The sequence below is a fragment of the Anomaloglossus baeobatrachus genome, chromosome 10, assembly GCF_048569485.1.
Source record: "Anomaloglossus baeobatrachus isolate aAnoBae1 chromosome 10, aAnoBae1.hap1, whole genome shotgun sequence".
NCBI classification, from domain to species: domain Eukaryota; kingdom Metazoa; phylum Chordata; class Amphibia; order Anura; family Aromobatidae; genus Anomaloglossus; species Anomaloglossus baeobatrachus.
The window spans coordinates 70285294-70299804 of NC_134362.1; the positions used below are offsets into that span (position 1 = coordinate 70285294).

Here is a 14511-nt window from a genome sequence, read left to right on the forward strand (position 1 = left end):
CGGGCTGTGGGACCTGGCATCGGTGTAGCTTTTGAGGGGATTAGGAGATCGGTGTCTGAGGCTACTTGGTGCCGATATCAGGCGGTGTGGAAGGAATGGGCAGAGTTGGAAAGAAGGGACTTCGTGGAGTCGGGTTACAAAGACCGAGTGTTGGGGGTCCTGATGTTAATTAGTGGGGATTTTTCGGCAGGTCGGTCCGTTTCGGTGATGGGTGGCAAGCTGGCGGCATTGGCCTTCCTGTTTCAGATGCAAGGGATCCGGGATGCGACTAAGGATTTTCTGGTGCGGCAGGCAATGAAGGGTTTTCGGAAAGGGGCCCAGTCGCGTGACATGAGGCGGCCGGTGTCATTGCCTTTGTTGGGGCGTTTAGTGGGATGTTTGGGGGAATTGTGTTCGTCTCCTTTTGAGAGGGGGTTGTTTTCGGTAGCTTTTGTATTGGCGTTTTTTGGGGCCTTTCGCATTGGTGAATTGGTCAGCCCGACTAAGCAAGCAATGGGTGGTTTGATGATGGAGGATGTAATGCTGGGGGAGGATAGAGTGGAATGTCGGCTTCGTTTTTCGAAGACGGATCAGAGGGGGCGGGGGCGCTTAGTGGTGTTGTTTGCGTTACCGGGACACCAACTGTGCCCGGTGGCACAGGTTTCGGAGTTTTTAAAGGTGCGCGGAGGTTACCCTGGCGTTTTCCTGCGGCATGCGGACGGATTGGCCTTGTCGCGTTACCAATTCATTGCGGTGCTGAAGATGGCCTTAGCTCGGGTGGGGGAGGAGCCAAGTGAATACGGGTCTCACTCCTTCCGGATTGGGGCGGCAACGGAAGCCGCCAGGTGGGGTTTGAGTGAGGATTGTATCCGGCGGATTGGGAGGTGGGAGTCTTCCAGGTTTCGCTTGTACATTAGGCCTCATTTGGTCAGATGAGGATTCGGGGGTGGGGGAATTCCTGTTTTGTGTTTTGATGCTGGTATGTGACAATTTTCTTGGCGGTTGCTGTTTTATTCGTGGTGTTTATATTTTGTAGGGCCATGCCTTGTGTGGATCCTCGGGCACTCCTACGTGTATTGGGGAGCGTTGCGGGCGGATGTGCGTCACGATGGTCGGCAGCTTGGAGTGTCGGTGACGGAGGCCCGAGTAAAGTGGCTGGGAATTCGGGGCATGACCTGGGGTAGGGTGCGCCCAGAGGTGGCTTATTATAGCCGTATGGATCGTGACCCGGATGTGTTAATTTTACACGTGGGTGGGAATGATTTGGGAGTAAGGTCGGCAAGGGAATTAAAAAGGGACATAAAGTTGGACCTGTTACATTTGTGGAGGGCGTTCCCGGGCATTGTGATCGTTTGGTCGGACATCATAGCTCGGACGCAGTGTCGTTTTGGTAGGTCGGTGGACCGTATTAATAGGGCTCGGAGTAAGCTGAACCGGGCAATTGGCAGGTTTGTGGCACGGAATGGTGGTTTGGTGGTGCGGCATAGAGAATTGGAGGAGTCCACGGAACAGTTCCTAAGGGGAGATGGGGTTCACCTGACCGATGTGGGTCTGGATTTATGGATGCTGGGTTTGAGGGATGGCCTGGAGCAAGCACTTGGGGTGTGGGGGGCCCGGGCCAAGTAAGGTTGTCACTTGGCCGGTCTGTGGCAGGGGGATAGGTCCGTCTGAGAGGTTGGGAGTACCGACAGTCGGTTTGTTGGTACGAAGTCGCTCAAGGGGAGTGGCTTCGGAGTGGATGGGAACTTGCAGGCGGAGGTCCTGCAGGTTCTGGGTGGGGGTAATTAACGATGGAACGTTATTACCCCTCACCTTGGGCCGGTTGGTCACGGCCGAGGTGGTCCTCTGGGCCGGTTTGGAGGTTACGGCCGGGGGGTTAAGAATGATGGTTGTTTCCCTCTCGGATGGATCTATCGGTGGTTTTGGTTATAAGGGTATATATGTATAAAGGTTATGTTTAACAATGGGTGGCATGTTGAGCCACGAGTTTGGTATACATATATACAGTTAAATAAAAGCTGTGGCCATTCCTTGCAATAAAGTCGTAGTTATCGTCTTTATTTAAGTAAATATGGTATGGGGGGGTAGAACCTGTTAACCTGCTTATCCCTTATAGATGCGTCAAGGGTCTTTGACCAAAACGTCTGTGCTTGTGCTGGACCTACACGTTTTTCACAATAAAAACCACTATTCACATCGATCTTGAGTGCCAAGTTTCTACATCTACTTCAGTCCGTAAAAATAGGTCCCTTTTTTTACCTTGTCCATAATAAAAACCCTGATGCGTCAGTGATTTTTTTTTCTAAGCTTTTACAGGTTACAGTGATTGCAGCTGATGTCTTCATATAGGATTTATGGGCTGTAGACTTGGATCACTTAAAATCATAATGATTATAGTTCTCCAATGTGTCCAGGAAAAAAAAATGTTGTCCGTCCGTGATTTTTTTTTCAAGCTGTCCATAAAAAAAAAAAAAAAATTCAACTTGGCAACCTTGCTTAATGTGTGTACTTAGGCTATGTGCGCACAGTGCGTTTTTCGCGGCGTTTTTACGCGTTTTTCGGGTGCGTTTTTGGCCTCAAAACTGCAGGACTTTGCTTCCCCAGCAAAGTCTATGAGTTTTCATTTTTGCTGTCCGCACACATCTGTTTTTTTTACCTGCGTTTTTGAGTTAAAAAAAAAAAATGGACATGTCAGTTCTTTCCTGCGTTTTTCTGCGTTTTCCGCCCATGCAATGCATTTGAAAAACGCAGCAAAACGCAGCCAAAAACGCACCAAATCGCAGCAAAAACGCATGCGTTTTTTCGACGCAGGTGCGTTTTTGTGCGTTTTTAGCGGCCAAAAACGCACAAAAACGCAGCGTCAAAAAGACGCAGTGTGCGAACCTAGCCTTGCCTTACAAGGGTTTTTCCATGTCCAGGTAGACTCAGGCTTGGATCATCAGAGTAGGTGCTACCTCGCCCACTTGGTATCAATACTTTCTTATTTCTGCAAATGCAGCCCCATTAAAAGCTGAGCCAATTTAGTGCATTGATTTACTACAGATGGGATACAGCAGGGGTCTGCGACCACAAAGAGCTACAAAGACCATGGAGGTATAGGGACAGAAAAGGGAAAAGTGGCCTGGGGGCAAAAATGTAAATGTGAGCGTCCCCACCATAGTGGAAGTAATCAGCTTTTTCTACTAATGTCAACAGAATTTCTTCTGCTTCGTCTGGGTGAAATATATACACGAGTATTAATACGTGAGAGGAAATAAACATGTTAAAATTTGACATTTGAGATGATGCCAGCGCTTATTTCTCTGCGCTGCCTGATTCTGATAAACAAGCTTTTACTGCAATAAAAAAATTAGATGATTGAAAACATTGGGGACCGAAAATAGGCCCCAAAAAATATATTATTGTGTGTAGTTTAGTTCCCCAAATGAGCAGCGATTTTCCATATTCTCAGAGTAACGGGATCCACAATGCATCAACTACAGGCGGAGCATTTTAATTACCAAAATAATATAGTACAACCGAATCTGCAATCAAGCCTTAATAAGGAAATACAGAGCTTCTTATATATAATTAGTGGGAGGAAAGTCGTCTTTATTACCGGGTGTGAGCTCCCTAGCCACACAATTGTCACACTACAAAAGGCAGAAGAAACACATTTATACAGTTACCGGTTTAGCGTAAAACATCAATGCAATATTCATGAAAAATTGCATCAATATCAGAATAAATGGTTGCAAAAAAAATGTGAATATTTTGCCAAGAACCGTAGCCTTACAGGATTCATTTTAATATTCGGGTTGGGTGCAAAAGTGCCCAAGGTAGAACAACGGGAGATTAAACATAAATAAAAAAAGACCAGCGTGGTCCTAAATCACCAGAAACGCCTTGTTCCAATTGGTAAAACCCTCCGCAAAAAAAAAAAAAGTCAGCACAAATATCAACTAATCACTAAGGGTCCAACTATAGAAACCCCCATTGATATTATCTGTGGATGGCTACACATGGTGTAACGTTTCCTACATGGTCCATTCTAAAAGATACGCGCCCACAATCAGGACCCGCTGCGTCCTGGATGCGGTAGGTCCTGAAATGCGGGGCCGTGAGTCTCTTCCACCCATGCCCACAACTTGGGTTCGGGGTGCTGCGGTCTCTCGCTTGTGTTCTCCCTACGGAGGATGCTTGCGACTCCGCAGAAAAGAATTGACATACTGTGGCCTCGGAAAGCCACAGCGCAGGTCAGTTTTCGCAGCAGGCCACACACGCACAGTGGGAATGGGATTTCTAGAAATCCCATCCATTCTGGTTGTACTGTACAACACAGCGTTTTGGACGCAGCATAAAACACCCGGCATCCAAAACACTGATCGTGGGCACGCACTCTAAGGCCATGTTCACACGAGTGTATGCAGAAAAAACTAACAAATTTCCATCCGTATTGTGACCTGTACACCACCAGGGTCCATTCTTCTAAATCCATATGCAATTTGTGTTTTCATTTTATCCATCCATATGGCATTGTTTCTTAGAAGAATAATTTAATAAAGGCCAAATACAATTTTTGGTAATTGCTACGACACGTTTCGCGTCATATCCTTGGGGTTCATAAGAAGACCCATAGAGGTAGAGTACAGGATACATGGAGAAACACTGACAGTGCAACAATTGGTTCAGTGACCACAATAAAGCATGAAAACGCGTCAGGACGAGTACCCAACATTAGAGAGGACAATAACAGTTTCTAATACTGAAGACTCTATTGAGATGAGTATTATTATATACTACCATATCTTTACCATTTTTCTTGTGGATGGCTTTATGGGATAATTGTGTTATAAGGTGACATACACATCTCCAATTTATCAGTATTAACTATTCAGGCACTTTAAAGGGGTTGTCCACTACTAGGAAAACCCCTTCTGATTCCACGTTTCTCCTTGGTAAAATAATGAAGCCTATACTCCCCTCCCATACCTGAGCCCTTTCAGCAGTGTCCACATTCACAGTGTGGGGCTCATGTGGGGTTGGGACGTCACGCAACCCCTGCGTCCAATCAGTGCTTTCGTTCTCCCCACCTTCGAACCAAACAAGCTAATAACAGGAAGTGAGCGCAGCTGTAGCACTTACTTCCTGCTGATTAACTTGTTTGGCTGAAAGGTGGGGAGAGGGAAGCCGGCACTGATTGGACGCGGGACTCGCGTGACGTCCCAACCCCACATGAGCTGCGGCACCACGAAGGAGTCAGAAGGGGTTGTCCTAGTAGTGGACAACCCCTTTTATTAACTTATTTTCTTAATATCACCTGCCACTGAGCCATTGTGTGTACAGTAAGAAGCATTGGTTTGATACAATTGTACATCTGTATGAGTAAGGTGATAATAGGGTGTCCCAGGGTGAGTCTAGCTCCAGCGTCTCTGCAGAGACACCAACTTACTCACCAGCCCAGCCTGGTCATGTCCTACCCTGCACTCCCCAGGCCATCCACGTGTGCTACTGTCTCCATCCCCTCTCGGGCCCTGTACATGCTGTACAGGGTTTCCGGATCTACACCTAAGACGCGTGCACACTGGCCCTTCTCTTAAAAGGGCTGGCATGCTATTTCCAGGAAATGCCTCTAAGCCTATGGCTGAGAGGCAGAGTGTATTTAAGGCCCCCTCCCATTAGGGGAGGTGCCTGTGCAATGCCTCTAGTTAATCAGTCAGCCTGCTACTTGGCTAGTTGTCAGGTGCTGAGCTTCTGTCCTCTTGGCCGTCCCCGTCCCAATACCTGCCTTCCCATACCTGTGTGCCCCTGACGTGTCCACCATTCCTTTCTGTACCCACCTGCCCAGCCTGCTTGTACCTGAGTCCGTCACCTGTCCTGGGGGTCAGCTGCCACAGTCCCGGTCCTTGTAGTGGGCGCTTAGTTAAGCCCCTCCCACTAAAGGGTAAGCCGGAGTCCCCCCTGTGGTCCATTGGGTCCACTAATCCCGCTCGCTGCCACTACACTGGCCGCGAGCTTTAGTGAGCCTTTGTGGCATGGGGTGCCAAGTCAAAATCTAGGGTGCCGACCCCTGCGTTAAGTAGCACAACAGTACGCTAGGGCTAATTAGGGTCAGTTGGCCATTTTTTGACTCCTTATCCCAGGTACCCTTTATACATACAATTTTAATATTTGAGAGTGTTAACTAATTGATTTTATTAATACTAATAAAAGTTATTTTTTAACAATGTTTTTCTCTATATGGTCTTTTGTTTTTTGGGGTGGTTTTTGTTTTACGGAATCATTGATTTATAATGGGAGAGTCTGGCCCAGAATATAGATCAAAGTAGGGCATGCTGCCGTGTTCTTTATTTTTTACACGTAGACCATCAGTTCGTGCGTAAAAACGATCATGTGAACTACCACTTGCATTGTCAGTGTGCTGTACGTACGCTATCAGTTTTGCACACGTACAACACGCGGACATTTCATACATTTGTCTGAACGAGCCCCGAAGAATAGGTGGCAATGGAAAGTCTGCTAGAGAGCAAGCTGTTCTCTGCTATGGTTAATGGGAATGAACATCTGCAGACCAGAAGTGGATATAATCAGGGGGCCTTAGAGAATATGTAGACAAAGGTAGAGCAAGGTAATGGATATGTGCACAGGTGTGAATGTTTCCTGGAGGTCATTCCTAAAATAACATAATACAAGGACAAAAGTCTGAAATCCTGCGACTATCGCAGCTGCTGATGACACGGGGAATGTCGCTGTAAGTGATACCTGCATACTGAGCTCAGATTTAGGATATTTTGTAGTTTTGCTAGTAGAATTACTGCGACATGATCTTATGTATAGTCACTGAGCAGATTTTAAAAGGGAATCTGTCACCAGAGCAACAGAATGTAGAGACAGTGACCATGATTCCAGCGATGTATCACTTACTGGGCCACTTACGGTAGTTTTTATAAAATCAGTTTCATCAGTAGGTGATTATCACTAGAGAACTAGAAAACCTGCCGCCAGGTAGTCCAAACATGCCCCAACCAATGATTAATAGCTTTCTGCCTATGTACAGGGTACACAGAAAGCTGCCAATCGGCAATGTCAATGTTAAACCTTGATTATATACCTAAGGAATAGATAAAGAGAGGTTTGATATGTAGCTGGACGAAGATGATGGAACGTAAGTCATTAGGGGGTGAATAAGTGGAGGTGGTCACTTGGTCATGTATCAATGGCTAGGACCTGTAGTCGCGTAAGCTATCTCCACTGTTAATAGATAGCATGCGAGTGAATATTTTTATTCTATGCCGTATGGCATATTAATTTCAGGAGCAGAGGTAGCTGCAGGGAAGTATGTGGCCCGTAATTGGTATATGGATAACTAGAAGGATCCCCCAAATATGGGTAGATTTTGGCTGTGGTGAGCCTGTGTTAGCATGGAGAAAGATGCTTTCTACACTTATGAGCCACGTCTCCCAATCCCAACTCTCTGCCTCCAAAACTTATTCATTCTGAAACAACATCTCAAATCTGTGTTGGTCCAACCAAGATGGACTGCCAGTTCAGCGAAGTGTCAGGTTTGGCTGCTTTCACACATCCGGTTTTTGCTGAGTGGCACAATACGTCGCTTTGCAGAAAAAACGCAACCGTTATTTTTTGCCGCCGGTTGTGTTTTTTCCGCATAGACTTGCATTAGCGCCGTATTGTCCCGCATGGCCTTGCGTTGCATCCGGTTTTTGCTGGATGCGGCATATTTAGCCCATGCAGCGCCGGATGGAACGTTGCCTGGCACTTTTTTTGTGCGGCGAAAAAACCGCATCGCACCGGATCCGACGCAATGCGGCGCGATTTACAATGCAAACCTATGGACGCCGGATGCAGCATCCTGCGGCAAAGAACACATCCGGCCGCCGGATGCGGTTTTTTGCACTGTGCATGCTCAGTATCAAGCCGCATCCGTCAAAAAACAGACGGGCCGCATGGAAAAACTTATGCAACGGATCTGTTTTTTTCGCCGCATCCGTTGCATAGGTTTTTGAGCCAGATTGAGCCGCACTGCAAAAACCGGATGTGTGAAAACAGCCTTACACCTCCTATATTCTATGGAGCGGGGATCAGGAAGGAGGAGAGAGGAGCAGAGCAAGGGGCAGAAAAACAGAATGTGCACATTCTAGTTAGCTCTTCCCAGTACTGGGTTCACAGCTACACCGCTCAGTAGTGCTGTATAATTTTCTGTACATCTCTGCTGCTTTCTTGGTGGTGGATTCACAGCTACACCGCTCAGTAGTGCTGTATAATTTCCTGTATGTCTCTGCTGCTTTCTTGGTGGTGGATTCACAGCTACACTGCTCAGTAGTGCTGTATAATTTCCTCTAGGCCCCTGTTGCTTTCTTGGTTGTGGATTCACAGCTATACTGCTCAGCAGTGCTGTATAATTTCCTGTATGTCTCTGCTGCTTTCTTGGTGGTGGATTCACAGCTACACTGCTCAGTAGTGCTGTATAATTTCCTCTAGGCCTCTGTTGCTTTCTTGGTGGTGGATTCACAGCTACACTGCTCAGTAGTGCTGTATAATTTCCTCTAGGCCTCTGTTGCTTTCTTGGTTGTGGATTCACAGCTACACTGCTCAGCAGTGCTGTATAATTTCCTTTTTGCCTCTGCTGCTTTTGTCAAATGGGAAAAGAGCACAAATACATCTTTTTGTGTGACAGACATCATAGAAACTTATGTCCATCCACTAGTTCAAAGTCAATTACAAATTAGAAATAGAGCCCACAGAGGGAAAAACTGGTGAAAATGCAGGATACAAGATATATGGCCAGTGGTAGTGTTATTCCCTATGTACGCACATGACAGCTTTTCCTGAAAAGTTATTTGAAAGTATAGTTGTTCTTTAATTTGTGTATGATCTGAACCTGGACATAGACATGAGATAGCTGAGGGTTAGAGATTCTGTACCCACATGGCCGACTCTAATCTCCTGCTACACTCAACCTTCAGCTGGGATGTGCACAATGGAGGACAAGAACTCAATACTAGTTATAAAGGGAGTCCTAGTCCCACTAGATGAATGATATGCCATACATTTTTATAGTTCAAATGCCCCATTAATTTGGCATACACATTGATAATTGATGGTTATTGCAGTGGAGGGGAAGCAAAGTCACTCTCTGTGTCAATGGTATCTGACATCCTTACCTTGGTTTCTGTATGTATTAATGATGTACGTGACAGCATTTATCGCAAGGAACAAAGTAAAATTGTATATCCAAAATATTTTTGCCCCTACCCCCCAAAAAAATCCCTGAAGGTGTGTGACAGACCCCAAAGACAAGAAGATGTTAGTGGATCCCAGTGAAGAACAATCTCATGTTTTTGCTGCTTGCCCAATGAAGGACTGGACAGTCCAGATGTTAACCAGCCATGTTCCTTTGTTTCTTAGAGAAGTAAGCAGTGCGTAAGGTGTCTGGTGACCATATATACCCCTGCCCTCCTATAATAAAAACATACAGATTCAACTGTTCCAAGTATGTAGATCCAAGGAGCAATTGGGCAAGGTGGTCAATATCTTATATCAAGTAGATGGACAATTTTAGGCTGTGTGAACTACGGTATATAGCCAGAAATTTGGATCCCTGGAGACACATAGTAAATAACACAGTTTAATCGATATATTGGAAAATGTCTATTTCATAGAACTAAGAAAAAATAGTGTATGAAGTGTAAGACAAGCCACTAGCGATGTATGGGGCGAGCCATAGATCGGCAGATGTCTCACTTCCTGCTGGTGGTGGTAACACATCTGCACATTTATGATCAACCTGAATAATTCAGCATCTTATTAGAATTGAATACACCTCAGGTAAATTTGTGATTGTGGAGGGAGCCATTCCTGTGCATAATGCAATAGACCCGCACTCCACACCGGCCAGAGCCAGACTAGGACTCCAGGAAGCCTACACTTCCATTAGATATTTTCCATCATGTTACTAATGCTTATGGGTCAGATATGCTTCTGCTGTGCTAGTCTGTGTAGTAAAAAAGAAAAATACAAGCCTGACAGTCCCATTATAGTCAATAGGATCCATTACGAAATGGATCATAAAGAATTCATGAAGAACGTAACACATAATGACGATGTTGGTGCAACCTTAGATTTTTTTTTTTTTGCTTCATTCATTCATTCAATAACTCTCTTACAGTAAATCTATCGATCTATCCAGAAATTCATCTATTTATCAGTCTTTAACCCATAACATTCTGTTATCTATCCAGTAATGTAGCTATGAATCTGTCATCTATCTATGGCTTTATATTTTTAGTTATTTTTTCTCTCTCCATCTGTGAATCTATCCATCTATTTATTGCTCTGTATTTCTATCCATCTATGCATTGCTTTTAATCTTTTAATCTATTACCTATCTATTGCCCTAAATTTCACTATCATCTATCTATCTCTGAATCTCTTTGCATCTATCATCAGTTTATTGCTCAATATTTTGAGCTCTCTCTATTGACAAATCATCTATGTATCGTCTCAATATCTTTCATTATTCCTAAGTAAGTGTGTACAAATCTATCTATGAATGTATCCATTATCTGATACGTGTATGTGTGTATATATATCTTCTAATTGTAGCGCCATTAATTCCACAGCACTCTACAGACATCATACACTGTATATACACGCGCACACTGGTGCACACACTATTCTTCTCACCAGTGTGCAGTGCACAGGACTGGATATCTGGGGTTATGTGCTGAGCTTTGTCTGATGAGACGCTCAGGGTTGTGCACGTTTGGTGTCAGAGGTGAGAGGTATATGTCTCGGGTGATATGTCCTGACATATTGTGTGTGTGTCTTTGTGGGGGTGGGGGGGAGTGGGTCATCTGCCTTTGTGTGTGCACTGACAGAAGGGGGGCATATGGATCATTTTCACATTGCTGGAAGTCTCAGCTGAATAATTTCCCCAGGCTAATTACACACCGGTCAGGCTTAGCACCTGCTTCTCCTTCTACAAAATAAAAAGACCAATATCTGTCTGTATCCATCTATTTCCTAACCCTCCTTGGACACGACACATCCCCCCCTTCCCCAAGCCCTTGAGGATCTGAGCTGTGGCTATTGTTCCCCTGTATGACGGATGGTAACACGCAGGCATGCACGTTACCGGCGCTGTCAAAATGGGAATTAACCCTTACGCTGCCAGACAGATGTATACAGCAGGTTACGAGCTGGCATCATGGATCAGTACATTTACCTATAGGACAGGACGGACTAGAAGTGAATCCGGTCTCTGTTTGATGGCGTAATCAGCAGTGCATCAATGATCGGCGTCTACACGGCGCTGCACATCTGTAGTCAGGGGATTATCCGTCCTCATAATACAGTTTAAATGCTCTTAATATTAGTAAAATCCCTATATTGCACAACAGCCGCCTGTCCCCCATGATCTATATACTCCGCAATCACTGCCAGCACTTTAGAAAAGTTTAGTGTATAACTATGCTCGCTGTTACAAGGTATAAATAAATATATTGTATATATATATATATATATATATATATATATATATATATATATATATATATATATATATATATATATATATATATATATGTCGCTGCGGATTTACAGACTTTCATGTGTAAGTAAGACAGAAATTAGCGACCATGGGGGGCAGACATTTCCCTAGACTCCCTGTCAGGACACAGTAAATGGCTGATAACAGGGAACAATAGATTCCACTCAACTGTTCACACAGCAAGTGTACACAATATAGGCATAGTGATGATATTGGGAATGGACCTTTTTCCAATGGGAATGGGTATTTTTGTAGACCTCCTGCCAGTCGTCCCAACTGGTTGAAGAAAACTACAGTCAGCCTCATCGCAACTGGAATTGGCTGATAACAGGGAACAATAGATTCCACTCAACTGTTCACACAACAAGCGTAGACAATATAGACATAGTGCTCATATTAGGAATGGACATTTTTATAATGGGAATAGGTATTTTGAAGACCTCATGCCAGTCGTCCCATCTGGTTGAAGAACACTACAGTTACCATCATCGCAGATGATGGAATTGGCTGATAACAGGGAACAATAGATTCCAGTTAATAGTGAACCCAGCAATGGACCTAGCAGTGATATTAGGAATAGACATTTTTCTACATTTCCTATTAGACATCCCATCTGGTTGAAGAAAGCTAGTAAGCCTCATCACGACTGGGAATTGGTTGATAACAGGGAACAATGGATCCTAAGCAACTGTTCACTCAGCAGGTGTAGACAATATAGGCATAGTGATGATACTGGGAAAAGACATTTTTCCAAAGGGAACGGGCATTTTTGTAGACCTCCTGCCAGTTGTCCTATCTGGTTGAAGAAAGCTAGTAAGCCTCATCGTTACTCGGAAATGGTTGATAACGGAGAACAATAGATTCTATCCAACTGTTCACACAGCAAGTGTACACAATATAGACATAGTGGTGATACTGGGAATAGACATTTTTCTAATGGGAACGGGTATTTTTGTAGACTTCCTGCCAGTCGTCCCATCTGGTTGAAGAAAACTACAGTCAGTCTCATCGCGACTGGAATTGGCTGATAACAGGGAACAGTAGATTATACCCAACTGTTCACACAGCAAGTGTAGACAATATAGAGATAATGGTGATATTGGGAATAGACATTTTTCCAATGGGAACGGGCATTTTTGTAGACCTCCTGCCAGTCGTCCCATCTGGTTGAAGAAAACTACAGTGAGCCTCAACCACAATTGGAATTAGTTGATAACAGGGAACAATAAATCCCGCTTGTGGTTGACTATATTCAGTCAAAGACGGTTAGTCAGCAGTGAGTGGTCAGCGCCTGCTGGGAGTTGTTGTTCTGCAATGCCGCCTGGGAACCTATGTCATTCACAACTGAAAAGAAAGTTGTCGTGGAGCGTTGGCTGGAGAAGGTTCACACTGTGCTGTGATGGAAAGCCCTGCTCACCACCAAACAAAGGCAATAATGCGCCCTCCCCGGCTCTGTACCCCTATCCCATCCTGCAGAATCTAAGGACACCGCACAACAAGCCGCAGAACGTCACAGAAGGAAAAAGTGCACAAAATCCACTCTATATTTTGATGGCTAGAAACGCTGTACTGTTCATATATAGCGGTCCCTTGAGCACATGCAATAACTGATGGTATACTACATGGTACAGCTGTACTGGAGGCTGCGCGGTCACATTCACAAAGTTTCCAGCTGGAGATAACCTAGGAGGTGCAATGACGGTGCACTTCTGGAGAGCTCTGTCCTGACTTGGTGAATAGTGGATGACATGTCAGCTGCTGGAGTGTCACCGCTGCTGCCTGTCCTCCGCTGACACCCATCACTACTACTCAGCCAGAACCTCTTGGAAGTTGCTTTATACCTTCTAATTAAATATTGTCCATCTCCACCCCACTCCAGCCCTGGAGAATCCAGGCCCACAAGCCTCCACCAGATGTCTAGGGAAACCAGCCTGCTGGGTTGTATTGGTTTATGGTTTATTCTCCTTTCACCATGAAGACCATTTCTGATCACAGGTCCTCCCACCGAATCATGGATTGCTCCCACCCAGCCCTCCCCTCCTACATCTTTGTTTCCGGCAGCACTCACCTGTCTGCCCCTTTCCCAGTGTCTTCTCAAGCCGGTATGGCCCAACATACTGCATGTGCGGTATTCCACCACCATCTTTCCCAACCGTGGTCATCTTCTCTTCTCTCTTTCCACTGGGATCCAGATGCAAGGAAAATCCTCAAGAGAAAAGGGGGGAGGAGGGCTGGGGATGGAGAGGGAGGGGGGATGGCTGTCTTTGCTTCTTCTCCCCCCCCTCTCTTGCTGGATAAACCTGTCCGTTCTTGTGACGCCCAATTGAGATCCTTTCGGTCCTCACCATCAATAAAGACTTGCTTTTCTCTCCGTCTCCTTGTCGTACGTCCTGTCTCGAATGCGGAGCTCCGGTGTGACTGGATGTGATGAATGAAACAAAAAGAAAATTAAAAAAAAAATAATAAAAACACACCCCTGTAGGGAATAGAAAGCAGCGTCCCCTTTACGCGAAAGGAAAATATATAATGCCGTAGTGATGGAGTCAGGCTGGGGGCAGGGAGGACAGCGTTAAGGTGCAGGGAGCATGGTGTGGACGCTGCCGTGTTACATACAAGCAGCTCAGCAGGGACCTGCTGATCAATCCTCACGCTCACTGCTTAGAGGTGGGGAGTGAAGGGGGGACATGCAGCCCTATGGAGCCGGGATGTTATCCAGACAACCATTGGCGGATGCAAAGCTGTTTTCTGGTTGGCGGCAGAAGGATGCATTTTAATTGGACTGAGGAGGGGGGTTACCTTGTGTGTAGGGATGTGTGACTGAGATTGCAACATTGGATCTTAATGTGTTTTATGTACAAATTCTATTATAATTAGTGTAAAAAAACAAAAAAAGCAAATAAACAAATTAAAACACCCAGAATAGGAAATGTCCATTATCTTTGTATAACGAATAATGAATGCCGCTCATTGTGTACATGGGTACG

The 14511-nt window shown here is 45.1% G+C and overlaps 1 protein-coding gene across 4 annotated transcripts in view; it reads right to left on the reverse strand.

Annotated features, from left to right (window-relative positions):
- LOC142255423 (serine/threonine-protein kinase BRSK2) overlaps positions 1-14191 on the reverse strand; it is a 253854-nt gene extending 239663 nt beyond the window's left edge. For all 4 annotated transcript variants that reach the window (XM_075327037.1, XM_075327036.1, XM_075327035.1 and 1 more), the window contains exon 1: positions 13596-14191. In XM_075327037.1, coding sequence (XP_075183152.1) covers positions 13596-13689 — 94 coding nt within the window. In that variant the 5' untranslated portion in view covers positions 13690-14191. The remainder of the gene's footprint in view (positions 1-13595) is intronic.
- Positions 14192-14511: the final 320 nt, after the last annotated feature.